This window comes from Malaclemys terrapin, chromosome 14, assembly GCF_027887155.1.
Source record: "Malaclemys terrapin pileata isolate rMalTer1 chromosome 14, rMalTer1.hap1, whole genome shotgun sequence".
Classification (NCBI taxonomy): Eukaryota; Metazoa; Chordata; order Testudines; family Emydidae; genus Malaclemys; species Malaclemys terrapin.
Genome location: NC_071518.1, coordinates 35,555,424 through 35,582,520, shown reverse-complemented (window position 1 = coordinate 35,582,520; position 27,097 = coordinate 35,555,424). Strand labels below are relative to the sequence as shown.

The window sequence follows — 27,097 nt, the reverse complement described above, 5'->3', positions numbered from 1 at the left end:
ATGAGAAATTGCACCAGAACCAGTGCCCTCTTAACAGGAACATCTACGCACGAGTGATTTTTCAGTGTCTCCAGTTAAGTTTCAGCTTGGGGGAAGTAATTAGAACTGACAATTGACAAAAGGCGGTTCAGTTCCGGTCCTGACTTCTCCAAGTCTGAGGATGCTGTGTTATCTTATTCCTCGTTTCAATCAGGAAGAGATGTAAAATCAGACGCCCACTGTGATGTGTGTATGAATGAGGATTTTTTTTTTTAAGTCTCCTTCAATCTAGGCTATAGCTACTTTGCTCTGTCTTGCTCCATAACAAAGTGGTCCTTTTGTTGTCAGCTACTTGACAAAACTGCTTCCATCTAATACAAATGAAATTGCTGCATTGCCAATGCTTGAATTACCCAGAAGCCTGGTTGTATGTTTCTAGTGTCAAATGCTGGACTCTTGTCTCTTCTGCAGTAGAGGAATCTGGTGAGGAGGCTGAATGTCCTCTTAGAATCATTAGTCTGAGCAATTTAAATGTTGCATAATGGTTTATTGCCTGGTATGTATCCCTTCACTGCAGCTCACAGCATGTCCCACTTTGTTCATGTAACTGCTAGTCACTAGCATCTTTTGTTCTTCCTCTGTGTCACTCTTCCTACTCCTTCTGGGGCATGGGTACGTTTCACATTGATGGTATCTTTCTTCTGAGGATCAGTGCATTTTACAAGCAGGGCCAATTTGAACTACCTTGCCAGAATTTCAGTATTAGAAAACAGAGCCTGTAGCGAGGGATATTTGCTGTATAGTCTTTGTCAAGATTAAACAAAATGTTTTTTTTTTTTATTTAAACATTAGCTAATGTGATTTAAAATACCACTTAGAAAATCCGGTATACAGTAAATGCCAAGTGCCTGCCTCCTGCATTTCAAGTAATCTTGGGACTTGTTCTTTCCACCCCAAGGCCCAGCTTAGAGGGAGCAAAGGGAGCTGTTGATTTTTTTTAGCTCCCTCAGTGCCAGTTGTTTCTAAAGTTACTTTATGCCATACAGCTGAGACGCACCGATATTTCATAGAGCACAGAGGTTAGTTTATCTAGTACAGCCCGTGGAGGCTTGTTTCCTCCACTGCAGTATCTAGGCTGGTTTCACACAGGTTCAGCTTCTAGCCCGTCCTTTGAGAGGCTATTCCACAGACTGCTGGAGCTCAGCCTTAGGAGAAAGTAGTTGTTACACAGAATAATCAGCTTTTCCATAAAATCAACCTTTCACTTCTATTTCCAATGCCTGGCTGCCCTCTAAACATTTCCTTGTACTCTTGGTGCTTGCAGGCCTCACATCCTTGTAGGCCATTACGTGCTTCTCCCTTATATTTTAAGCCACCTGATCAACTTTCCTTTTATGCATGGAAAATTGCACTGCACAGTAGTTTCAGCTTTGGCATCTCAAAGACTGGACAGAATCTATTTCTCAAGGATAACTATAGACCAGGAAGTGATACCCAACACAGAAGAAATGCAGCTTGGCTTGGCATTTAACCTAAAGTACCCATTCAAGATTTGGAAAGCGTCCTGACCTCCATTAGGATTTGTTTCTAGTTTTATACTCATCACAACTGGCTTAAAACAGCACCATGGTTTAAATGTTCAAACCAGCTAAGAAAGCCTTTTGGATTATTTTTTTCTAAAAGATCTGCTATAGGAATTATTTGGGGAAAGTTCTCTTGCCTGTGTTATACAGGGGGACATACTATATGATCACAATGGTCCTTTCTGGCCTTGGAATCTATGAAACCAGTCTCTACCTTGCACAGAGAAACCAGATCATGAAAGCAAGTTAGTTAGTTATACGAAGCTCTGGCTAAAGCTAGATCATGTGCAGAGAGCAACCGGCTCGCTGTGCTCCAGCACTTCGCCATTTCTGAGCCCAATAACAGTCCTGGGTTACATACCCCGAGGAAGTCGCAGATCTCCACAGAAACTGGGGGGTAGCAGGCTCCCTCCCTATGCTGCTTCATCCCACACCGAGTCGGTATGCGAAGGCATGGACGTGCATGTTTCTCTCCCATCCCCTTGCAAGCCCAGGGGCTATATTCCAAGGCTTAGATGGATTTGCAAAGGCATTAATTGCAGCAAAAGCACAGGTGTGTAAGTCAGTTACTACTGAAGGTGCAAAACACCTTCTAGGCAATGCAAAATAAGCTCAGCACCAGCGTGTGCAAAGCAGTAGTTAGTCAGCTGTACCGAACTCAGCCACACTGTTCCTTCCTGAGAGCCAGCACGTTCTGTGACAGCACCAGTGAGTGGGCGGATAATGCCTGACTGCTTCAGCAACGTGGTACGCCTTGCAAAGTCAGAACTGCACCTCGCGCGGGGACAGCAGGTCACGCCAATCTGCTTTTAAGATTTTATTTTAAAAAACTTAAAAGCATGTACTGCTCCTGTCATGGCTGAGCAACCAGTGTCCGAACTAGCCTCCTGCAACCCCAGGGGCCTGGGGTGACTAGATGGAACAAGCTGCGCAGAATGCAAAATTAGGTATTCAGCTACGAGAGTGATGGAGACCACGCCCCTCCCCAGCTAGAATTAGGCTGCAGCTTGAAGGGTGATGGTGAGAAGACACACTGGGGATGGCAACCCCACCTACTGTATTTGCCAAGGAGACAAGAAGGGGGGATAGGCCCTTAACTATGTTTTTTCCACCAGCCCACATTATTTTAACCCCTGCTTATATCCTCCCACTCCCCTTTCCCTGCTCACTAAAATCCTACAGGTTTGTTCTTTGTACCAGTACAAGTAGAGTGAGGCTGAAGGCTCCCCCTCAACTATCATCTCTCCCCACCTCGTCCCTTCCCAGATATACAAAGTTTCACTTTTTTCGTGGGGGGGGGGGAACTATGTTTTTGGCAGACATTTTCACAAGCTTCTCTCCTGTACCCACCAGCTCCTAGACAATACAGCAGTTATGTGGCAGGACGCTTTGCATGTACTATTTCTCACTGCAGAGGGAACAATCAGGCCCCAGAAGAGAGATGGCTTGCACATCGGGGAAGTCAGGAAGCCCTGGTTTGGAATAAAGCCTGGTTCTTTCCTCCTGATGATCAGTTGAAGGCTTTGGAGTATAAATTTATGCAGTGCTCACAGCAGTCACCAATTTGGGGTTACATAAAGTCTTGATGTGTCTCATGGCAAGATGTACATTCATTGCAGGGCTCTTCAGGAGAGCTGGGCTGGAACGCTCTGCAAAGAACTATTCAAGAGTGGAGTGTTACGGATCCAAGTAAGACTCCCTCTAGTGGAGCAGCACCAGAATGGGAGAGTGAGTAAGAGTTAAGATTGGACAGCAGAACAGTGCTTCCATTTGTTAGTTATTAAAAAAACAACAACCTATGAAAGTCACTTGGACTTCAACACCAGCATGACAGCTCGTATGCTGTCAGGTGAATCAAATCTAGGCTTAGCAAATGGCGCCAACTGATCCATGCATTACAGATGCACCTACTAAGAAGCCAGTCCAGGAGCCTATTCAAAACCCATTACTGTATCACTAAGCCATTCCCTCTCAGAAGATGACCATGCCCAGTGCCGTCACTCATAGTAGACAAAAGAGAAGTCCCAGAATCCAGCTCTGCTCTGTTTTTTTGGACGCTCCAAGCTACGATGGTTAACATACTTCACAAATTTCAAAGTCTCTTTGTCTCTGTAAACCAAGGCCAAGCAGTTGTTCTCTGGATTCACCGTCAGCAGCTAGAACAGACAAGGGAGATCTTGTTTTGGTGTTTTTGGAGGGGGAAAGCAGGAGTTATTTTCACAAAAACAAATTTTCAAGATCTTATTCACATCAGAACCAGCGCCAAAATAAGTTATATTACAGCAAACAGCGGGAGAATATCGTGAGAGCTTTTATGCTGAATACTGCCACCAATGGCAGGACTCCAGCAGAAGCCTGAGAATAAACAACACAGCCTGCTGCATATTAAGACCCATCAGCTTAGGTTCTTTATTAGACAGTTGTCACTTGCCTCATCTAAAAGGGGCCTAGCACTGACCCAATATTACCATTGTTAGTATGGAAGCACTCAGGGGCCTCAAACAGGACTGGGGACCCTGTTGTGTTAGGCGCTGTACAGAAACAAAGGCAGAGATAGAGTGTAAGCTCTTTGGGGCTGGGACCAAGACAAGCAACCCTGAGAAAACATGGCAAGTGCGCAGTTTTTACAGACACACACATTTCGGGCCCAGCTGTGCACAATAATCACGGCCTACAGCCAAGATGGGGCGTATTTCATTGCTCCCCAATCCTGGAACTGCTTCGATGTTCTCCACCTCCCCAGTGTAGGTTAGAGCAACCTCCGTGCTGCTCTAGCACTATGCCCCTAGGAACAGGTCTGCTGGCCAGGGCTTAAGTAGCATGGTGTGTTCAACTCTTACCTCTTCATCTTCACCCTTGGCAATGTAGGATGTAAAGCCACCATACTCTGCATCCCAATCTGAAAAGGTGAAATAGAAGAGAGAGACTTAGAAAGCACAGGGCACTCTTGTACTCCCACGGACCCACTTAGATCAGTAGCATCTCCACCCTGCTCTCCAAAATTCTTGGATACCATACTACCTCCAGTTACCTATGGCCAGTGTTGTCATGCAGAGACATGGGCTTGAATCAGTATCCCTCACTACCCACCAGGATCCCACACACCCAGGGGATTACTGGCCCAGGGAGTCAGAGGATCCATTGGGAAGTAACCTAACGCTACTGTGTGGTAGTACAGAGCCAACTACTGTGGGACTGACCTACGTCAGCAGTCCGAATCCTGCTGCGAATGACTATTAGCAGGGACGCCAGGCAACATCACTTAGAACTGGGAGAAAAGTAGGAAGGAGCCTTCTATTTAGAGAACAGCATGAAAGGTTTGGTGGCTTCAAAACTGCTGAAAATTTAACAGATGAGGCTAGATGATTCCTAACAGAAGTCCCTTTTCTTTCCCCTTGGCAGCAAGGAAAGGGAAGGCTTGGATCTCCCCCCACATACCTTCGCAGCTGCAGAAGAACAGCATGTCCAGGGCAAACTCTGTGATTTGGGTGTCATGGACTAGAGTGTAGTGGCCATTTGTCCAGTGCCTCAGCTCCCCTATGCACATGGGGACACTTGAGCCTAGGTAGGAAAGCAAGAGTCTAACCAGCCTGAGAGGATACAGCAGCTGCACAAGAACTAACATCTACCGCCCCAAAGGAGAAGGCAGGCAAACAAGCTCTGCATCTTTATTTAGCCTCTGAAATACCTCCTCTGTAAAGCAGATAGATTTGGGTCCGGAAGCCCCGGTGGGAGATGAGGAGAGGAAAAGGCCATGGCCACCATCAGTTTCATTCCCAGTTCCCAGCAGGCATGTGCCTTGTTTGAGGGGGGCCGGGAGCTGCCATGTGATAAACCCAGGCAGGGCTAACATATGGAGTCCAGCAATGCTCTTACCAGCCTCTGAAAAATGGAAGCGCTCCAGGTGGCTTTCCTGTCTGTGGGGCTTTCAACTCGAAACTTCAAACCCAGCATCCTCTGTGCTCTGCACGGGCACCCAGGCGCTTCAACAGGAATAGGGTGTTGCCCCAGACTCCCCTCCCTGCACTGGGGTAATACTTAGCCGGCCCAGGGATGTGCAGATCAAGTTGGGGAAAGTGCTTTGGGATCCCTCAGGATGTGGAGAGACCTTCCGATTCTGAGGGTTTGGCAGCCCCAATTTATCATTCGCACCCTCCCTCCCCTACACCCCATGGCCTCTTGCTTCCTCAGTCAATCACAATGTTTCACAATAGCCAGAATGAATGGGAGTGGTTAAAAACACAGAAGGGGAGGAATGGAAGTAGTGGAGGCCATGGGCTAGGAGTGTAAGAGAGGAAACTGATTTCCATCACCACCAGTGCCCACCAGGAACCTTAGGTAATTTAGGGTGCAACAGGGTCTTTCAGAGAACAAATGTACTTGTAAGAGACTAGGAAAATGTGGGTGTAAAACCACATTACAAGTGGCCAAGGGTTCAGGACAGGTGTGGTTCCTGAAGCTATTTAACTCTTTCTAAACAGTTTGACTAGATTTCAACTTGATGAGGTGACTTTACAATTCTGTTACTCAATGTGTCACCTGCAGAAAGTCATTAACTCAGGCCAAATGCTTTCAGAAGCAGCCACTGATTTTGGGTGTCCAACTTCAGACATCTTGAGCCTGATTGACACAAGTGCTGAGCCTCACCACTTCCAATGAAGTCAATGGGAGCTGTGGGTGCTCAGCACCTCTGGAAATCAGGCTTAAGGTGGGCACTCAAAATCAGAGGCCATTCTTAAGCTGACTGTAGCCTGGGGTGACGTCAATGGGAGTTCTGCCATTGACGTCAATGGGGACCAGGTTTTCACTCTAGTTCTTTTAGCTCCAGCCCTGCTGGCTTTACTTACTGTTCTTTGTATCACTTTCTTTGGTTTGGGGGTCATTTTCAGGCTGATCTACTTGGTCAGCACAGCCGTTGGCCTTTTGACTGCTTTCTCCTTGCTTGGGTTTGGAAGAGCTGTGTCCAGTGCAATCTGCAGCTCTTCCTTCTTCTCCCTCCTCATCCTCATCATCAGAGGAAGCCAGGAAGTGCAGCTTTAGGCCTGTGAAGTTGGAGAGCAGCAGGAACAAGGCCTCGGAGTGGAATAACTTGAGGCACTTCCTCAGGACATCCGGAAGGCTCCCCTCCTCAGCCTTCTCATAACATCTGGAGGAGAGTGGGGATGTGATGAGCAGATAGCTGGTAAGGCTCCAACATTCAGACTAAGGAGACTAGCTGGTAGGCACCTCCCCAGCAGAACATGGCTGACCTAGTTAACCAGCAGGAGGCAGCAGCACAGACACAACACTACCTTTTATTGGGGGGTCCTCGGCTGCTCCATTTGATGTCTTCTTTCTGCAGAGCTTCACACACAAGCTGAAATTTCTCTCCCTAGGAGCCAAACACATTGCAGAACCCTTTAACACACATCTGCTCCACAACCTTTCCTGGTGCATTAATAATAGCCGCTCAATGCTGTTGTGCAAGGCATCCAGCTTTAGTTCTCTGAACTGCATTTGTCCCCCCCAGCCCAGCCGGGGCTAGATGAATCCGGGGGCTGGGGTGGTGGTTGTGATCCTCCACTGCCCTGCAGCTTGTATTATCAATTACACCTGTGCAGAACGGGCATGAAATGCTACTAGATTAGCATCCTCTGCGCCAATACAAGTGAGCGCATTCCCCACTTTACACAGGTATATGTGACTGCACAAAGGGCCAGGCAGGGTGAATCAGACCCAGGACCCACAGCCTCCATAGGGATGCCAAGTCACAGAGCATAGCCTCTACTGGTCATGTATTTCACAAGTGGTGTAGCAACCCTTCCTCCCGCCCAGTGCTTCTTGCCCAGGAGACTAGCCTATATGACACAGGGACTCAGGGTAGGGATTCCACCAAAAACAGGGCTAGGGGACAGGCGGCAGAGCAGGGACGAGAGAAGGGACCACGAGGAGGTGGAGCAGTGTTTGTGGTTCAGTCAGGGTGTCCCTGTGCAGAGGAGGGGCTACAATCTATATAACTTCACCAGGATAAATCGGGGGTGGGTGGGGGGGAAAGGGTTGCAGCCGGCATTTCCTCCATTCCTGCCTGAAGCCACTAAGAGGAGGAAGAAAGACCAGCTGGATCTCGGCTTCTCAGCTGCACAAATGACCCACCGCATTCACTACCAGTTCGTGTTCCACGCAATGCCCACCAGCACCACAACTGGGGAACAAGCCCACACACAGCACATGATCCTGGACCCACCTTCAGGAAGTTCTTCAGGAGAAGCTCTGATCGCTCCTCAAATTCCTCCTGGATCTGGGCTTGGGAATCCATGTCCAAGTAAACTGGGTTGATCCACTCATACAAGATTTCATGCTGAAATAGAAACGACATCTCAGTTTGAATGCTGGATTTGAGATTACACAGATAATGGGACTTCCCCCGCACAATGGCGTAGGGCTGGACCATCCCCTTACTGCCCACGGCATTTGCTGCAGACATTTGCAATGGGCACAGAATTCCTTACACAAAGCTCTCACTAGACCTACCCCCACCACCAAAATAGAACTCTCCAGCCTTCTCCCCAAACCAGTCGCTACTAATACAACCGTGCACTTTTCATCCTTGGTCTCAAAGCCAATGAATGGATGGGAGAGAGGAGGAAGTTAACAGTTCAGTTTTAAGCATCCAAGAGATTGCTGAAAACAGTGAGGAAAAGAGGGAGTTGTAAAATTCTAGGAACCCACTGCCTCAACTGTGTGCCTTCTAAGTATCCCACAGACATGAAAGAGGCTGGGCGGGGGCGAGCAGATCTCTGCTTTTTGCTTACATCGTATGGGAGATGTGGACTCCGGGGCAGGAGGGATTCAATGTAGCGGGGAGGCCTTGCCACCGACGGGCCATGAAACCAACCACTCACAGACAAGCGGCACTTCCCTTTGGTCAGAACTTCAGACACCTGAAATGAAAAGGTGAGAATCGCATTACAATTAGCATCTAGTATGTGTGTATTATGGCAATGCCTAACGGCCCCAACTCAGCTCAAAGCCTCATTGTGCGAGGTGTTGTACATGCACCTAGTAAGAGAAGTCCCTGCCCCCAAAGAGTTTACAGTCTAGGCAGACAAAGGTCTGGAGACAGGAAGGATTATTGTCTGCAATTTAGATGGGGGAAACGAGGTAAGTTTAAGTGTCTTGCTCAAGTCTGTAGCAGGACCATGAATTGAACCCCAGTCTTCTGCGGCCCAGTCCAGAGCCTTAACCCCTCAACTATCTTTAGAGCCCCTACTCCCGGGGCAGAGCAGGAGCCAACAAGAACTACGGGATACGTTTTTTGCTGCTTGGTTTGCTAGATTATTATTTACCATGATCTGCAAAACGCAGCTGTGATGTGGCTAGCCAGGAAACACAAAAAAGGGTGCCCAGGACAGGTACTATGGGAAGCAGTCACAGTTCATGAGCAATAGCCACACGCTAATTTACATATGTTTGTTTTTACCTTTAAAAATATACTGTAGAACCCTCTCTCATCAGGATGCAGTTGTTCCACTTGCTAAGGGCGAAGTCACCTCTGTGCAAAAGACCCAGGCATTTAATAGACTTTAATAGGCTCCCTGCACTGGGGTGAATTCCAGACTGGTCAGTGGAAGTCAGGGGCTTCTGTATTGTGATGCGAGGACGGATTAGTGCAAAATTTGACAAGAGCTAGTCACCTCCATGTGGCTCAGGGTGAAATTAACTATAGGTGTTAATTCCACATTTCAGGATATATAGTGACCTAGGGGGCTTTGAGTAATTTGGGGTGGTGGCAATAACTCCCCAAAGCATTTGATAGAAAACAAAGATGCCACCAATATGCTAAGTGTGCTGGGTCACTGCTGTGCTAGGAGATGCTCTTGTATGCCAGCTCACTTCCAAACGATGAAAAAAAGGAAGCTTGGACCAAGATTCAGAGATGTGTTTGGCAGTAACCGCAAAATGCTCCTTGCTGGATGTTTGAGAAAAGGGATTTTTGCTGGCTTCTGCTGTGAGGGGTTTGTATCATGCTGACCCTCACTCAGCCATCCAATGGCAACACAAAGGCACTTAGATTCATCAATGAAAGGGTCAAATGCAGAGATTCAACGATTGCAAGTACTCCAGGGGATAAGTGGTGAACTCTGTGTCTGGAAGCCTTTGACAAAAGCACTCCCAATACAGTCAGCTGGTTTTTTAAAGCCTATATTAACAGTGTCAATGACTGAATGCAGGACTTTGAATGTTGCTAAACACGGGGCTAAGTTTCAGTTAGCAGGAGGCAGTCACAAGGCTAAGCTATGAATTCACATGGCTTTACATGTCTACAATAAGTTGCCAACGGATAACAGCTCGGGGAATGACCAGTAGGGCTTTCTGTTATTTATCTCACTTGTATCTTAAACAAAACCCTATGCCACATCGCTGAGCCCACGGCTGGCCTATTCTCCTTGCTGGTTCCCCTTCGACTCCTGGCTGCTGCGCGCTCCACCCCGGGGTATTTTCTGGTGTCCGTGAGATGGTTTTATTTAGAACTCACAGAAAGAACATGACGGCGGACACTGGAGCCCGGATGTTATTCAGAGCCCTTGTCCTGCTCTGTGGTTGTACAGCACCTAGCACAATGGGGCCTCCGTTCTGATTGGGGCTCCTTAGGGTGTTACCACAATACACACAATGGATGCTTACAGCAATCACACTTGGTTGAAGAAAGAAGAGCAGCTCCTTGCCTGGTGGAAAGAGACAGGAGACACTTCGAAGAAGACCAGGGAATTCCATGAAGGGACTAACGACTTGACGACCCGCTGCGGCTGAAAGTGGCCTGAGCAAGAAAAGACCGCACATGCTCTTTACAGTCAGACATGAAATCCCCCTCTGCCCCCACAAGCCCCTTTGTGCTGGTTCCAGAACCACTTGGGACTGGTAAGTCCTGCAGGCCACATAGGAGGGAGCTTCAGAGTAAGAAGCTGGCCTGGGAGGCCTAAATGCCCACCAGAGTGGGCATCTCCTCCTGCCTGGATCTCAGTCACTGAACAGTCCAGTCCACAGAGGGTACTGGGCAGAAGCGTGGCTACTGGCATCACCCCCATCACCTCCCTCTGAAGCTACGAGTCAGAAACAAAAGGTTGCCCTCTTCATCTACACACTTCATGCCCCCCCCCGCCATCTGCTTCACCCCCCAAAGGCTAGTCCTCAAATTGAGCCATCACCAGTAGCACAATCCCGAGTGACAGCTTCACTTGTCTCACTCTGAGACATCGGTCACTGCAACACACCAGCCTCCACCTGAACGAAGCTGCTTCTCCTCACCCTTAACGGTGGCTGCTGTGAAGACACACAGAAGCGAAGTGTTCCAAATTCGTCCCTATAACTGACATCCTCAGACATACAGAGCCAGGGGACCATGAGCCTACCGTCTGTGCTGTACAGGTCCAGAGTGCCCCCGTCGCTCTTCTCCCACGGCGGAACCAGGTACAGGATGAAGGCAATTCTCCGTCCCTCCAGCTCGTCGTCATGGCACAGCAGGGCATCTGCAATCACAAGTTTTAGCAGGCTTGCATAGGGCTTGCAGAATTCATTCATTTCAGTGGCCATTCCCCATCCCTGCACCTTTGAAAGAAAATCCACCCCCTTCCCTGGGGCTGCACCCTCACCTGGCCACAAGCCCATCTGATTCACAGACCTCGTAGGTGTAATTTCCTTGGACTCCATTACGATGACATCAGCTGAACCAGTCCATCAAAGTGCGTAGCTACAGGGCCCTTCTGCCACCTTCCTCTCCTCTCGCTACTGCCCAGGGAGAGGAAATTGCTCAGCTTCCCTGAATGATTCAAACACTGTCTCTTAAAGCCACAGTGGCATCAAAATGCACTTTGAGCGAGTTCCCCGCTGGCAAGAAATGCTGTCCTGACAGTGCTGGTGACTGAAGGTCTACTCAGCCAGGACAGCATGGGCAGTACCAGCGCAAGCTTCCTTCTCGCCACGCCATCGATTTGACTCAATCTTAGTCCAGGAGAACCACTTCTAGGGGGAGTCTGGTGTCTGACCCACTCAGTCCTGGGCCAGCACGGGGACCCACATGACAAGATAAGATATTAGTGACAAACACCAGAAAAACCTTAACTTCCAGAATTTGAACTCCTAGCCATCCTGGGGCCATTGGACTGGCCACAAACACTGGATTTCTTCAAAGACGGGTGGTGGTGGGGGGAAGCTCTTGAGTTCACTGGGCCCAGTTTAAACTATTAACAGCAAAAATACCCAGGTATGTCACTTCTTCCATTTTTTGACTTGCTTCTTGCCTGAATCTTTGCTTTACTGGAGGACAGCTTCCAGGAGCAGGAGTTCCCAGGGAGCTTTGAAACTGGGGTCCCCTTGGCAATGTAATGCTCTCCACCCCCTGCTCACTCACCTGTATACTCATACTTAGCACAGGACAGGTCAATGGTTGGTTCCAGCTCCACCTGGGTAACTGCAGCCAGCCACTCCCGGAACTCTTCAAACAGAACTTTCCTGAGAAGACAAGCACACAGCAAATGGGACATGCAGCACCTCAGCATTAAAGGTTTCCTAGGTTGAAGTGCTGCAGCATGGAGTACATGGTCATAGAATTCCTGCCAGGAGCCCTGCATTCGTGGGCAACCCTACAACAAACCTCCAGGAGTGCAGCCCCTGTGCTGCTGAGAAACATTGACAGCAACAAAGCAGTGAGGATGGAATTAGTCAGTAAGGAAAGAGATGAAAGTTTCAGACTTCTAAACAGCAATTTTACAGTGCTAAAAAATAAGTGTTTGGGGGGAACGGAGGGTGAGAGGATTGAAATGCTAATGGGGAAGCAATCAAGGAGGAACCTGAGATGATCATTAGAACTAGGTGGATGGGGGAATCTATGCAATTTCTTCCCCCTTCCCCCAAAACAGTAAAGCATATCGTATACAGCTTGAGTTAACTGGCCACACAGTTTGGAGATAAACGGGGGTTTCGTTAAGAGACGATGTTCGATTTAACAAGAAAAACCAAACCAAACCAAACAGATGCATCAGGCAGGTTAGATATGGTGGATGGTTACATTAACATGGCAAAATATAATTAAAATGATCCCATACACAGAAGTGACATGCCACTTTACCCCATCTAAAGGATTTGTGTGGGCCCTGGACATTTTGTAAGTTTCTGAGTACACAAATGTCAGTTATGAAAGCAGGCTGGGGTGGGGGACGACCCTCAATTAGCAAGTTAAATTATTTTTTATTCGACCACTGGGAAGTAGAGAGGGGACAGCCTCCTTTGACAGATATGGCAATTTCCTGAAATATCTTTGCGAGATCTTATTGAATTAAGTTTAAATAGCTTTGGAGTGATGTATTATTGTAGGATAGTATGTAACTTCTCTAGAGGAGAGACGTAGCCAGTGTAAACCCTGGGAAGTGTTATGAGCTTCGAAGGTCTATTTTAAACAATGTGCCAGACAAGAACACACTTTTAGGATAATAAAGCTAAGTGGGTTTCGCAGAAAATCTCTAGGGAGAGGCATATGCAAATATGTCCCCTCTGGTTATGCAAGAACTCAGCCTTTTGAAGCTTCACCCTGAGGAAGGCACCTTTGTCTCCTGCTCACCTGTTAGACAAGAACAAGATCCAAGGCCCAAACCGTATAAAGAAAAGCATGAATGATTCACAGGGGTTCTTGTTTGGACCTAACAGCTGTTATGAACTTGTAACCACAGGAAACCCCTTTGGTGGGATTTGAAGGACTGCTCACCTGCCACAGCCCTCAGAGTTGGGAGGTGATCTCTGGTAAGCTTATTAGCAAAAATGTTTTTAATATGTTTTAATACGTTAATAACTTTTCTCTGTAATGCTTTCACCTTAACAATAAATGCTTAGAAAGGGCTGTGTGGTAGCTTATAACTGTGGGCAACTACACTGTTTATAGCCTCTTAGGAGAAAGCAAAGCAGCCGTTTAGGCAGTCTGATTTGCTGGGGATATCACAGTATAGGCAGGGAACTGTGCAGCCTGGGAAAACCCCAGTCAGGAGGGAGAGAGATGCAGTTCTCTGCCCAAGTGAAGTGACAGCTGAGGAGCCGGGAGCTTAGTGGGTGCCCTTGTGGTACCACGAGGAGGCAATACAGGTGCAGTTGCCCTGAACTGTGACACCTCTTCCTGACCTGAAATGGCCAGAAGTAAATTGTCTCTAACGCCAAATCCACCCTTGGCCTCTCCGAGACTGGTACTAATTTGTTATCTTGTGAGCAATCTCAGGAATGATTTTTGTGGTGTGGGAGGCCATTGTCCAGCCATCTAATGCCAAAGACTTTCCATTAATATAGACTCGGGATGGATCTGAACAGGAACCCTTGAGTTTAAAGCCCCTTGGGCTATTAAACCCCTCTGTCAGAAGAGAAGTTGATAATAGAAATGCTGCAAACTCTTCACTACAGCATTGCTCCGGGCTAAGCTCTCACTTCGGTGTCACTTCAAAGAGGGATTTCAGCTTTCAATCTATGTCTTAGATTTTCCCTTCAAAGCTCCATTCACTGACCTGTCCAGCATCAAATCCAATATTTCCTTAGCAACTGCCTGCTGTTATAGCCACCTCTACAAAAGAGTGAGATAATCAAACTGGCAAAGCCAGTGCTGGATCTGTTAAGGCAAACTATCACGTTAGATTCATTCATTAACATATACCTTACAAGGCGAGGGATGCACAACTTCTCTGCTTTGCCTTAACTGTACTCTCCTGTAACACGTGTCTCTTTAATAGGGTATTACACGAACAGCTAATTGAAATTTTTTGAACAAAATGTTGTGTCATGGAAAAAAATTGCCTTTTCCCAAAAAGGAAATTTTAATGAAAAGCTCACAAAAATTTTGACAATATTGATAATTTTTTTTTTTTTTAACTGTGCCTTTTTTTTCTGGTATTTTTTCCTGAAATGTTTACTGTAAACATTATAAAAATAGTTATAGAAAGTTTTTGGTAAACAAAAAATTCTAGCAATAGTCTTTTAAAAAACGGTCCCAATCCACTTAAAAATATATCAGAAAAATAATCACGAAACATTTACATAAGAGAGTCCATTTTGAACAACCCTGAAACAGGATTTTTCACAATTTTTTCACAAAATTATTTTCATTTTCTGGCCATGTCCCTTTTCTAGAAAAGGGTGCCTGATCATTTGCCATGATTTACAGGAGCTATTTTACCTTAATGCCGAGATGTGAGGCTCTTTTCTCTTCGTCAGATCATCAGACTATGGACATGCATGGAAAATAAGAAGAATTATTTCATTTAGACTGTGCTCTAAGTTACAGTTGAAATGATAACTAAGGACAGCACTTAAAATAAATATTTCTAGGACCATCATCAGTGTAACTTTTCTGGGAACAGGAGTGCAGAATGGATAGCAGAGGGCCCTCGCAGGCAAAAGTGGAATTAAATAACCCAAAAGTTATTAGGCACAATGCCACCATCACCGATGCAAGTTAAAGGTCTCAGGGCACCAGTCCAAGACTGTGTAGCAAGGTTGAGTCACTGACATGCCAAAGAAGTGTCTGCACTTGGGAGGAGAGTATCTGTATTCTAGAGCTACCACACCTCCAAAGAACCTTGATGTTCAGCATTGTACAGGACATAGACATAGGAATTTCTCATTCAGATGACAGAGATGGAGTGACAGCCAATTTTCCGAGGGCCAGGGGTGGAGAAACCAGAAAAGAACTACTACTGTCTAGTATTTAGGTTTAAACCTGCATTCTCCTGCAGTTCTGCAGAATTAGAGCTGCAGATGGACTCATCAGTAAATACTATTTCATGTTCATATGGGTATAGACAGACTAGCAACACAGCACATAAACAACCCAAGAAGAATAATCTTCCTTAGACTGCTTTACAATTATAAACTTCAGAGTGCAATAGGAGGGAGCTGGTAACATGATCAGAGCAGAAGACTGGGAACCCCTAAAGGGGTTTCACTCCCAGCTTTGCCATTAACTTGAGATCCCCTACAGACCACAGAGACAATCATGGCACATATGTAGGCTTGGCAGAATTCAAATTTTTAAAAAATAATTTTAACAGATAATATTGATCAGGGGTTCTCAAACTGGGGGTCAGGATCCCTCAGGGGGTCACGAGGTTATTACATGGGGGGGTCGCGAGCTGTCAACCTCCACCCCAAGCCCCACTTAGCCTCCAACATTTATAATAGTGTTACAAATTAAAAACACTTTTCATATATTTAAGGGGGGGAGGGTCGCATTCAGAGGCTTGCTATGTGAAAGAGGTCACCAGTAAAAAAGTTTGAGAGCCACTGATATTGATTGTAAAGATTTTTTTCAATGTTTATTCATTTGAATTTTCCCAATTGCAGGAAACTGAATGGGACTGGACAATAATTATTTAATGACAATAGACATTGATATTCAAAAACTTAAAGCTTTATAACCATTAAAACACAAGTTGTCAATGTCACTTGTCAAAATATACCAAATAAATATCCTTAAGTCAAACTCTAATAAGTTGTCAAGCAGCATTTTTCTTACTTTGCCTATCTGTACATTTCTATTATTATTGGAAATATTTTTGTTGTTTTTTTGTGTATGATGAAATTGAAATTTACTGATAAAAATCGAATCCTTCCAAGCCTAGACGTGTGAGCGAGATATAGCCACGTTTTCCAAAAGCCGTCACTGATTTTGGGTGCCTAACTCAAAGCGGCTTGGTTCTGATTTTCAGAGATGATGAACACCCCAGACTTCAGTTCAAGTCAGTAAGAGCTGCGCATTCTCAGCACTTCTGAAAACAAGGTTTAAAGTATCTCAAATCCGGCATCTAAAACCGGAGCCACTCAACAGTCAGTGGCAGCTTTTGAAAATATCGGCCCTAGAATGGGGTCTTGCTCATCATGTCACAGCGCGGCCCGCTGTTCCGTGGGGGCAGCCACACGTTCTGCAGGGGCGGTCGGAGGCTCAGCTCCTGTCTGGAAGCACTCAAAGAGGCTCTGGAAATGCCCCGCGCCCCTCTCCGATTTGTGCCACTGGGATGAAGACGCCGAGAGCCTGTCCCGGAGCAGCACCTGTTTGAACTTGTACAAATCGTTGCACTTGGGGTGGAAATCCAGGTCCAGGAGCTCCCGCTGCAGCCCGTCCAGGAAGCCCGGGCACGGGAGGAAGCCGGGGATCACGCCGTGACAGAAGGGAGCAGGATCCACCGCGATGGCCTCTGAGGGCGGGAAATGAGACACGGTGAAGCCCGGGACGCGGCCCCGGCGCTCGCCCCTGCCCTGCCCAGCCCCGGGCCGGGCTCCTCAGCGAGGGGGGCCCGGCCCGGCTCCCAGCCCGGCCCGGCTCCCCGGCCCCGGTACCGTGGGTGAGCGGCTCCCTGCGGCCCCAGGCGGCCCCCGCCTTCTCCTTCAGCGCCGGCTCCCGGATGGCCGCCGCGAACTCCCCGCGCACCTCCCGTTTGCCCCGCTTCTTGCCCGGCTCCCCCTGAGCGGGGTCCCGGGCCCGCGTCCCGCTCATGGTGAAACTGTCCCCGCTCCGGCACGCGGGGCTACAGCACGCCCGAGGAGGCGCCTACAACTCCCATCATCCCTCGCGCAGCCAGCGGAGCCAATCGGCGTGAGCCGGGAAGGGCAGGGCAAAGCTCTGAGAGGCCTGGGGGTGGGGCAGGGCAAGGCTACAGCAGCCAATGGGGACGCGTAGGGCTCCTGCCTTGGGAGCGGGTTTAGCGGCTAGAAGGGCGGGCGGCGGAAGACGAACCGTTGTCGCTCTCTATGGTCCAGGCGCTCTGTGCTCCCGTCTCTATGGTTCCCCTTTCCGGCGCGCGGGCAGGCGGTTCCGGCGCAGCCATTGGCGGTGTGTGAGGCCTGGCGGGGATGTTAATGGTGGAAGCTGCTCCCGCCGCTGAGTAGCAGTGACCCAGCCCCTCCCCCCCGCCCGCCGCGCTACCATGTCGGTGGTGCCGCCCAACCGTTCGCAGACCGGCTGGCCCCGCGGGGTGAACCAGTTCGGGAACAAATACATCCAGCAGACCAAGCCGCTCACGCTGGAGCGGACCATCAACCTGTGAGTGCCCGGCCCCGCGCCCCATCCCCCGGCCCCCGCGGGACCAGGCCGCCCCCCGTGAGTGCCCGGCCCCGCGCCCCATTCCCCGGCCCCCGCGGGACCAGGCCGCCCCCCTGTGAGTGCCCGGCCCCCGCGCCCCATTCCCCGGCCCCCGCGGGACCAGGCCGCCCCCCTGTGAGTGCCCGGCCCTCGGGGGCAAGACCCCCCCCTTCCTCCCTGGGGGAGACACCCCTTCTCTCTCTGTGAGAGACCCGCCCCGTAGATCTCCCCCGGGAGAAAATCCCCTCAGTCCCCGGGAGCTGCAGACGCTGGAAAAAGGCATCAACTCTTCCTCCCCATCCCCCTGTTTATACCTCAGCCCCACCTCCCCCTGGGGGGACCCCCCGGCCCGCAGGAAGGAGGTCCCGCCTAACCCCATCCGCTCACGCTGGGGAGGACTGAACTCTGAGTAACTGGGAAGGCCTCTTAGTCTGGAGGAGACCGTTAGTCTGGACTATCCACCTCTGAGTAGCTGGAGGTGTAGCTATAGTGCTGCTATCTAGTGAAATTGAAGAACACTGTTACTTTCGGAGCCCTGCACATCTGTTCTACTTAGGTTTTTGTACTGCATCTACCACTGTAGTATCCGAGCTTGAGTATGGGACATAGACGTTTGTACCCCGCGTGTATTCACTGTTTAGTGTTTACTGACTGTACAGTAAAAATATTTAATATTTGGACTACTGGGAGCTGCAGGATGCAGCATGGTTTACACTGAGTATCAAAGATGCAAGTGCTAATGTGCAATAAAAATAATTTCTTTATGTAATGCCTTAGTGGGCCATATTCTGAAGCAAGCCTTGCTTTACAATGGACAGCACATTCTGGTACTTTCCTCTTTGATAGGGAGATTTGTGAAGTTGCAGTAACAGCAAATAACAAATGTAATAGTCAATACTCAACAGTTAACAATTACAAACTCAAAAAGACAGTCATGCATCACTTTTTATATTGTCGAGTTTATCCTCACAGCCCAAAGGGATCAGACTCATTTTAAAAAGTGAAAATGTTAATGTTCGGGGTTTCCTTCTGGAGGAAAAAAATATCAGCAGGAAGCTGTAATTCTTTGGAATTTGTGTTATCAGTTCAGGTGGAATTTTTTTTGGACCCAGGTTAAAGAATGACACATTTATAAAGTGAACAGCATTGCTGTATGGTAAATATAACCTTATTTTAGAGACTGAATTGGAATTTAAGATTCTTGGAATAAATTAAGTGTGAGAAGAAAGTAGTGATGAAATCCTAAAGCTACAGATAAAGAGGAGAAAATGCAAGAAAATGGTAATGCGGGTAATAAAGACACCAGTGATCAGAAACAAGGGACCTGGATTTGAGAGGATGTTCATTAAGAGCTTCTAAAACTAGAGTTGCTTATAGAATAGTAGTATGCATGAGAGCAGGCTATGGTATTCAGAGTGCTAGCCTTTGTGGTTTCTGTGCGGGGGGGAATTCCAAAGTAGCACTGAATTTGGGAAGCTGTCTTTAAGATTAAGGTTGTAGAAAAGAAGAACCTAAAAAAGAGAGATTTCAAGTTGAATGTTTATAATCACATTAATAGTCATTACATTGAACTTATTTATAAATGTATATTGGCATATTTCATCAAAGCACCTGCATACCACCAATCAATAAAATCAAGTACAAATCATCAAAATATAATGGAACATCCCCTGCTTATTAACAAACCTATTCCCTGTTATTAGAATGAGTGTTCAAAAGTCTGTTAAACAGATTTTTAAATCACAAGTTTAAAATCTCTCCTAACTCAGGCAGGTGCTGAGATCCAGTTGGTCACAGAGGTATGGGCTCTTTACTTGAGTCTCTTACTGCCATTTGCAGAAAGCTTCAAACCTTGGACCAGCTACTGTGTGTGACCCAGAAGTTAACTCTTGTGGTGGGAGAGGGACAGTCTACAGTCTCTCACATAAGTGGAGCCCAAATAATTTAATTAGAATATTTCATCATAAATATTTTGAAATCTGTGATTGCTAACTGTGCAACTACAGTAGCTGACCCTCAAGTTAAGTACTATGCACTTGTGCATGTGAGATCTGGATTAGTCTTCATGATATAGTAATATGTGGTGTTTTTTTTGTTTGTTTTTCCCCTCCTAGGTATCCACTTACAAATTATACATTTGGCACAAAGGAGCCCCTTTATGAGAAGGACAGTTCAGTGGCAGCCCGGTTTCAGCGCATGAGGGAAGAATTTGACAAGATTGGAATGAGGCGGACTGTAGAGGGTGTTCTGATTGTACACGAGCATAGGCTGCCCCATGTGTTACTGTTGCAGCTAGGTACAACGTTCTTCAAACTGTAAGTGTATATTGTTGGAACTTGACATTGCAGTAACATTTAGTAGAATCACAAAGCATTACCAAATAACAGATTAGTCATACAGCAAGTATACAAGCTGCTCAGCTGTACTCATTGAGCATGGATTGAAGTGTGAGATCCAGCTGTTGCAAATGTTTATATGGGGAAACATTCTGAATCCTCTCTTTCCTGCAGAAAGTTGATGATGATGTGCTATTAAGTGTGCTGACTTTTAGTCTTCACTGTAGTACACATTATCAACAGGCGATGTTCTTAGAATTCATCACCAATAATCATTATTGCCCTTGAATGAAGGGACACGATGAAGGGAAATCATGTATAAACACACTCACTTAACATGTTAAATCATTGAGGCTGAATTTTAAAAATCTAGCTGCCTATAGATCATCCTGTTTCCTTGCTATGCTTTTCTTGATATGGAAAGAGAAAGTAGACTAATTCTTGTAAATTTCACAAAATTCTGAATTAGAGAATTCCCAACGGAAAAGACCTGTTGGGTTATCCAGACCACCAGACTAGTGTAGGATTATCTCCCCACAATGGGTTACCTTCTAGTTTTTGTACACTCCTACAAGTGGTGTTTTTGGGGTTAAAACAAATGAAGGCACAATTCCTACAGCCAAACCTACCCGTTTCCTTTTTTTGCATTTTTCTAAAATCATTAGGCCCTTTCTGTTAAATTTTGTAGCTAAACTGTGTCCTTTTCAAAAGTCCTTGTAGGAACAATGCACGTTATTGTTTATCACGTCTTACTGAAAATAAGTCATTGTAGCCATGAAAAAACTAATTGGAGGTGATCGCTTCAAAAAATCATAGTGACCATGCACGCTACCCTGTTTAGTTTTGAAGTTGTAATAAATCCAGCAAGGTGAAATTTGGAAGTTCAGACTTTTTTTTTTTTTTTTTCCTATTTCCTCTGTCAAGACTTGAAAGTGAGTTTGTAAATCCCTAAAACTGAAGAACTGAGACTCCCTTAAACTTACCTGTGAATATATTTATAAATAAAATAAAAGATATAACATTAGCGCTCATCATTAATTTTTCCACAGACCAGGTGGTGAACTCAATCCAGGAGAAGATGAGGTAGAAGGTCTCAAACGTTTAATGACAGAGGTATATTTTCTTCATTTTTCTTTTGTTGTTAATTTTCTCCAATGCAATTGAATGTTGAATCGTTCTTGAACGTTTTTGGACAAAACATTATAAATAGCCTTTTTGCCATTCCTAGCCTTTTGAGTGCTTCAGTGATTCCCAGCTAACTTCTTTCTGGTAGTTCATATAGTGTGATCTACTACTTCATTTGTATATTTGTATTATGATAGTGCCAGAGAGCAGTGGTGGATTAGCCACTGGGCGAACAGGGCCCGTGCCCAGGGGCCCCAGCCAATTGGGGGTCCTGGAAAAATGGGCAACCTGCTCTGCCCGCCTGGTGCTCCTGTGGGAACAGGTCCAGGCGTGGGGGCTTGCCTCACTCTAACCACTCGGCGCTCCTGCTGGGGAGTGGGGCAAGCCCCCGTCCTGCGACCCCGTCCCTGGCTGGAGTGGTGAGCGGAGCGGGGCAAGCCCCGTCCTGCGACCCCGTCCCTGGCTGGAGTGGCAAGCGGAGCAGGGAAAGCCCCGCCCCTGGCAGAAGCTGGGCGGGCGGAGCAGGGGGCCTCCACTTGCTCCTGGCCCGGGGCCTCAGAAAACTGCAATCTGCCTCTGCCAGAGAAAAGTAGAGTTGTCCAGTGGTTAGAGCACTAGCCTAGGACTTGAGGGACCAGGGTTCAATTCCCTGTTCACCGCAGACTTTCCTGTGTGACCTGGCACAACCTTAGACAAGTCTTCCCTTAGCCTCTCTGTGCCTCAGTTTCCCATATGTAAAATGAGGTTAACACTTCTCTACCTCACAGGGGTATTGTGAGAATAAATCAGATTATGGTGCTCAGATACAGTGGTGGTGATAGACCCAGTCAATGATAAGGGCCTCATTGTGGATAACTCTGCATCCAATTCAATTGTCCTCTGCTATCCTGAACTAGTTGCTTAATTTGTACACCAGGGACAATCCATTACTTAGACAACTCCTGCGAGTTCTGATTAAATGGCTTTATATTCTAGCTCTTGGGGTCAATTACACTCAATTGCATTTGTGAACCATATTTTCAAAAAATGTTTCTAAAGGCTGATCTACAATGAAAAGTTACATCAGCATAGCTGCTTCTCTCAGGGGTATACAAAATCCCACCCTGAGAGATGTAGTTAAGCCTAGTTGTATACCTTGTCTGGAACATGAGGACGACTTACATCAGTACATCGGTTAGTACATACGTATTCTAACTCTAATATAAGACTACTTTAGCTTGGCTCTGAATTGCATTAAACCCTTATTACAGCATCCCTTAATGCTTCCAGTATCTGGTTCCTAAGAGTACTAGCAATGGAGCATGTAGAGGTTTTCTGACTGCAACTGGATTTTGACAGATACTGGGACGTCAGGATGGAGTTCAGCAAGACTGGGTGATTGATGACTGCATTGGTAACTGGTGGAGACCAAACTTTGAACCTCCACAGGTGAGTGTCCATGCCTGCATAAATTTTGATGATTAAAAATAATTAGCAAGGTGTGTTTCTGCAAAAAACTGAGTCCATTTACTAATCAACTTTTTTGGGCAGCCATGGCATATCAGGTTTCCTTTGTTGTGTTTTTTTTTTTTTTTTGTTTGCTTGAAGATTTGTTCCTTTTGCTGGCTGCACTAGAGACTCCAACTACAGCTGGGCCTTTAGTTTTTCAGAGTGTGGTGTAATTAGTACATCTATCCTGTAAAGAAGATAAGTTCCCTTTAAACTTTTATTTTTAATTGTTTAGTGATGATAACGTGCTTGGCAATGTGGTTCAATTTCTCTTGCTGTCCTTGATTGTTCTTACCTGTTTCCTAGTTCAATGTGGTAATCTTATTTTGAGACTGCCAACACTTTCTAGACTCTGAAAATTTAACTCTGGGGGCTTAATGTCTTTCTTAATGTTTTATAATATTGTTTTTTTTTTTTTTTTTTTTAAGTGAATAAAGGTGTATCAGATGTAGTTCCTTTTCATCATGTGGTGGTGTCCTTCTCTGTGACTCATTCACGATTCTTTAAGAAGCACTTACAGATCACTGTGTACTTTCAGAGTGCTGTACAAACTAATTAAACTTTTTTTTTCTCCCTCAGTATCCCTATATTCCAGCTCATATTACAAAACCTAAAGAGCACAAAAAGCTCTTCTTGGTTCAGCTGCAGGAAAAGGGTAAGCATTTGTAGCAGAGATTCTAATCAGTGTTCTATTTTTTTTGTGTGAAACTACTGAGACAACAGTTTCACATTTCATATTGAAAACAAATGTGGTGTTAAACTGATTTTAATGGAAACAAGCTTGTCATCTGTAAAGCAAGGCCCATAAACAAAGTTTAATAAGTGTTCTGCTAAAGTGAATGGGGTGAGAGAAATAAAGGATCTCATGCCCCGAATGCAAAATAATTAAAATATAGTAAAAGAAAATGACTAGTCAGTATTCTTTAAAACTTGGCAGCAAGCATGTACTGTTTATTTTTTTTTGTATTTAATTTAAATTATTTTAATAGATTATAAGAAGATTTTAGGCCTTAACATAAGTTGACAAAGTGGGTGATGTAATATCTTTTATTGGACCAATATCTGTGGGTGAAAGAGAGAAGCTTTCAATCTTCCACTTTCAAATTTAATTTTAAATAGGATATTTATATATAATTTAATATCCAATTATTTTTTTTAATCCATTCTGATTTGGAGTCCTCATAAACTGGGATCCTTTGCCAGGATAATAGGTGGGATAGGCGTGCATATGTACAAAGTCTCAGCATAAGAGCTCCACTTCTAATTGTATAAAATAAGCCCATTGGAACATTGTCGTTTGGATGACAGTGAAGTGATTTTGTATTTAAAGGGGGGAGGGACCCTAAGTGAAACCTTAGTTCGAAATCGTTAGTATTAACAATGGAAAAGTTGTTTCAATCTTGGATTCATTTTTAGCTTTGTTTGCGGTCCCAAAAAATTATAAGCTGGTAGCTGCACCGTTGTTTGAGCTCTATGACAATGCCCCAGGATATGGACCTATCATTTCCAGCCTTCCTCAGCTTTTGAGCAGGTATAGTATGCAGCAGATTCACAGTATAAGCAACTACTATGTGGACTAATAAATTTCTCAGCGTTTTTTATAATATATTTTAGGTGCATCACTGCCATTCAGATAAGAAATGTGCATTCCTTAGCCTTCTCCTTTACTGAAAATAGTTTCTACCTCATCAGGCTTGAGAGCTCAGTGATCTTACTCTTCGTGTCACCTGTGGTGTCGCTGAGCATCTAACTCAAGTAACTTGCCATGCAACCCACAGGTTAATTTGTCAACTGTCAGTGAAAGAGGTTCTATTCTTTACCAGTCACATCCACCTGCTTGCATGGAAAAATCTCTGAGATGTCAGAACTGGTAGCATCCTAAAAGGCTTGTACCAGTCTTACTCTATTTTTATCTCCCAATTTATCTGCTGTCAGCCTTTGCAACTGCTGATGTAATTTTCCTATATAAAGACCACAAAGGAAGTCTCTTCCAAAAAAACTAACAAAATGCTGATCTTTAAGCAGGCACGGGTTGTATTACAGTTAGTTACTACTCTTTCAATAGCTTAACCAGAGCTGAAGTCTCAAATCTCTAAACCTGGATCCTAAGCAGTTAAAAGCAAGGACATCTGAAAATTGAGATCAATACATACTTGACACAGTACAAATTATTTCTCGCATAATGGTCTCTGTTCACTCTGCAAACTTCAGTTTTAAGAGTTTATAATTCTTATGTGTAGCTTCTTGTTCATGCCTGACTCCTGACATATGCAGTGTTTGTCCAATAGCAATTTTCTTCCACACTATAAGACTTGCCCTCCTCCTCTCCCCCCGATGGAAACAAAACTCACATTGCCATTTCTCTGCCAGAGAAGCTATTTTGAAGGTTCAAGAAAAATTAGTTCTGTAGGATTGGATCCCTTAGTATACTTGTGTGTAAAGCTGAGATTAGTGTCTACCTGGTGTAGACAATTACTGGTTGAAGTACAAATACTTGTTGACTGGAAATCTCATCTTTGGTTTCTGTCAGGTGTGTGTTTGTTTAGCTCAGAAATAAAATATTGCGTGCACAACTGATTTAATCACTTTCTACATATAAATGATGAAAATAAATCTCTTGCATGGTGCAACTATTTTTTATTTTAGATTCAATTTTATTTACAACTGAATTCCCATATACTTGAAGAGTGTGATAGAAGAAGCCGTCTCTGTGAGCACAGCTTTAAGATGTAGAGGGAAGAATACATGTGACGCAAGGATTTTTTTTATGTCTCTTTTTTTCCTGAAAACCGCTAAACTTTCTATTGTCTGAATAGCAAAGTGAATCTCAACTGTTTAGATAGTGGGATGGCGAATGTGATTCAGTGTTTTAATCACTTTTCATTGTAATAGTCACCAGTTTTTTTGTACAACATTAAACAAACTAAATTGGATTGTTTGTCTATTTCTTATATAATAGCTATTTGGAATATCTTACTGAAGGTGGGTAAAAAATTAAGGCTAATGCTTTCTTCCAGGTACAGGGGAGGGCAACAGTAGATCTAGATAATGGAGGGGGGAGGGGAGAAACATTTCAGGGTGGACCTAGTATGTTAACTGAGCAATCAAGCTTGTGCTTTCCTGAGCAGAGAGCATGTGGGGAAACTAACCTGAGAGTCTGAAACCTTTAAGAAAAAATAGTACTCAAAGTCAAGGTATGAGTGACTTAAAAAACAGTAGCCCAGTAATCTGCCTTATGATTAGAATGGAAATGCTAAGTGGCAAGGTGGGCCATTGCTATAAGTGAAACTGACCTTGACTGGTGTGGGAACTTGACTGCTCATTACTGGTGATCTCAATGGAGTTATCTAGAACACAACTGATTTCAGTCAGAAAACCTTTCATGGGACTGTCCTATATTAACTAATGGGATCCAGGTAAAATATGAAAATACCCTAAAGAGCCTTAAAGGAGCACTTTTCTGATTGGTCATGGGGGCAGGGCTATAGAACTGAATTTAGATTGGTAACTGCATTGAAATATTTATCTGCCCAATCCCTGGGAGCTGTCTCCTTACTGAGCAGAGCTCCTATAGTTTAACTGTATACCTGTTCCTTCTTAGAAAGGATCCTTGAGACTCGGGGATCTCGTTTTCTCAGTTTACCTCAATCTACTGCCAGTATTAAACATATCCAAACAACTAGGATTTCTCTTTTTGGGTGTGTCACCTTTTAAAAAATAATCTATCTTCTAAAAATTGGGGAAAAGGGTACACTAGGAAATCACTGGACATGTATTATTTTAATGGTACCATATCCATCCATAGTATGGACTAATGGCTAATTTACACTATGTCTGAGCTACACTAGAAACAAATAAGACAATTTAAACAAAACTGCCTTAAAATATATTGTGCTGAAATGTTGGAGGGAGGAGATAGGGGGACTCCCTTGTAGGAACTTTATTTAAAAAAATAAACAAAAACTGACTACAGACTTGACGCCTAAAGCTAGGCTCCTGAATAAATGGTTTTATTTTTGGAGGTGTAGAGCACTCACAAAAGTCCATAGGAACTGCAGCTGCTTAGAATCTCAAGTCACTTCTATTTAGGAATTTAATTTTAGGCATGCAGGTTTGAAAACTGCCCTTGGCTTCCTGCCCCATCATGAACCTGTGTTAGGAGGTCTCTTCTCTGTCTCACTTTTCCTTAAGTTACTACTGTACTTACTCTTCCACATCTAAACACTCTAAGGAGAGGCAGCATTTTGGGAGAAACCCCCAGTTGGGGTATTAAACTTAGATTAATTCTAAATTCTGTTTTGGCTGTATTGCTCCCTAAGACAGAAGCTGGTTGCTATTGTAGTTGTCCCCAGAAGAATTAGCTAACAGTCTGTGTCCCAGTTTCTAGCTTTGGATAACCTACTGGCCTGCGCTCCAGCTCCAGGCTCCGCTCCAAAGCCAAATGCTACAGGTGAGAAATATGCACCTTCTGCTAACCTGACAACTTTGGAGGATCTGTCTTG

The 27,097-nt window shown here is 45.3% G+C and overlaps 2 protein-coding genes across 2 annotated transcripts; one reads left to right on the top strand and one right to left on the bottom strand.

The window, feature by feature from the left end:
* Positions 1 to 511: 511 nt before the first annotated feature.
* On the bottom strand, positions 512 to 17,174 carry OGFOD1 (2-oxoglutarate and iron dependent oxygenase domain containing 1). Its single transcript, XM_054049369.1, has 13 exons — positions 16,905 to 17,174; positions 16,617 to 16,762; positions 14,746 to 14,792; positions 11,950 to 12,050; positions 10,952 to 11,068; positions 10,268 to 10,359; positions 8,354 to 8,482; positions 7,786 to 7,899; positions 6,854 to 6,933; positions 6,410 to 6,708; positions 5,001 to 5,123; positions 4,403 to 4,461; positions 512 to 3,718 (listed from the first exon to the last, which is right to left on the bottom strand). The coding sequence occupies exons 1-13, from the start codon at positions 17,059 to 17,061 to the stop codon at positions 3,560 to 3,562; spliced, it is 1,623 nt and encodes a 540-aa protein (XP_053905344.1). The 5' UTR covers positions 17,062 to 17,174; the 3' UTR covers positions 512 to 3,559.
* A 194-nt stretch (positions 17,175 to 17,368) lies between these two features.
* Positions 17,369 to 25,528, top strand: NUDT21 (nudix hydrolase 21). The gene is made up of 7 exons (XM_054049255.1): positions 17,369 to 17,607; positions 19,761 to 19,961; positions 21,032 to 21,095; positions 22,446 to 22,535; positions 23,175 to 23,250; positions 24,012 to 24,126; positions 25,242 to 25,528. The coding sequence occupies exons 1-7, from the start codon at positions 17,492 to 17,494 to the stop codon at positions 25,261 to 25,263; spliced, it is 684 nt and encodes a 227-aa protein (XP_053905230.1). The 5' UTR covers positions 17,369 to 17,491; the 3' UTR covers positions 25,264 to 25,528.
* The last annotated feature ends 1,569 nt before the right edge of the window (positions 25,529 to 27,097 follow it).

Bases quoted from the DNA above. Each gene is read 5' to 3' on its own strand.
- NUDT21 (XM_054049255.1), top strand. From the start codon at position 17,492: ATGTCGGTGGTGCCGCCCAACCGTTCGCAGACCGGCTGGCCCCGCGGG. The intron at 17,608-19,760 runs GTGAGTGCCCGG...TTCCCCTCCTAG, and splicing joins CTGGAGCGGACCATCAACCT to GTATCCACTTACAAATTATA. The intron at 23,251-24,011 runs GTAAGCATTTGT...ATTCATTTTTAG, and splicing joins GGTTCAGCTGCAGGAAAAGG to CTTTGTTTGCGGTCCCAAAA.
- OGFOD1 (XM_054049369.1), bottom strand. From the start codon at position 17,061: ATGAGCGGGACGCGGGCCCGGGACCCCGCTCAGGGGGAGCCGGGCAAG. The intron at 14,793-16,616 runs GTGCTGCTCCGG...GCATGTCCATAG, and splicing joins ATTTGTACAAGTTCAAACAG to TCTGATGATCTGACGAAGAG. The intron at 10,360-10,951 runs GTAGGCTCATGG...TTTCTTGCTCAG, and splicing joins GGACCTGTACAGCACAGACG to GCCACTTTCAGCCGCAGCGG.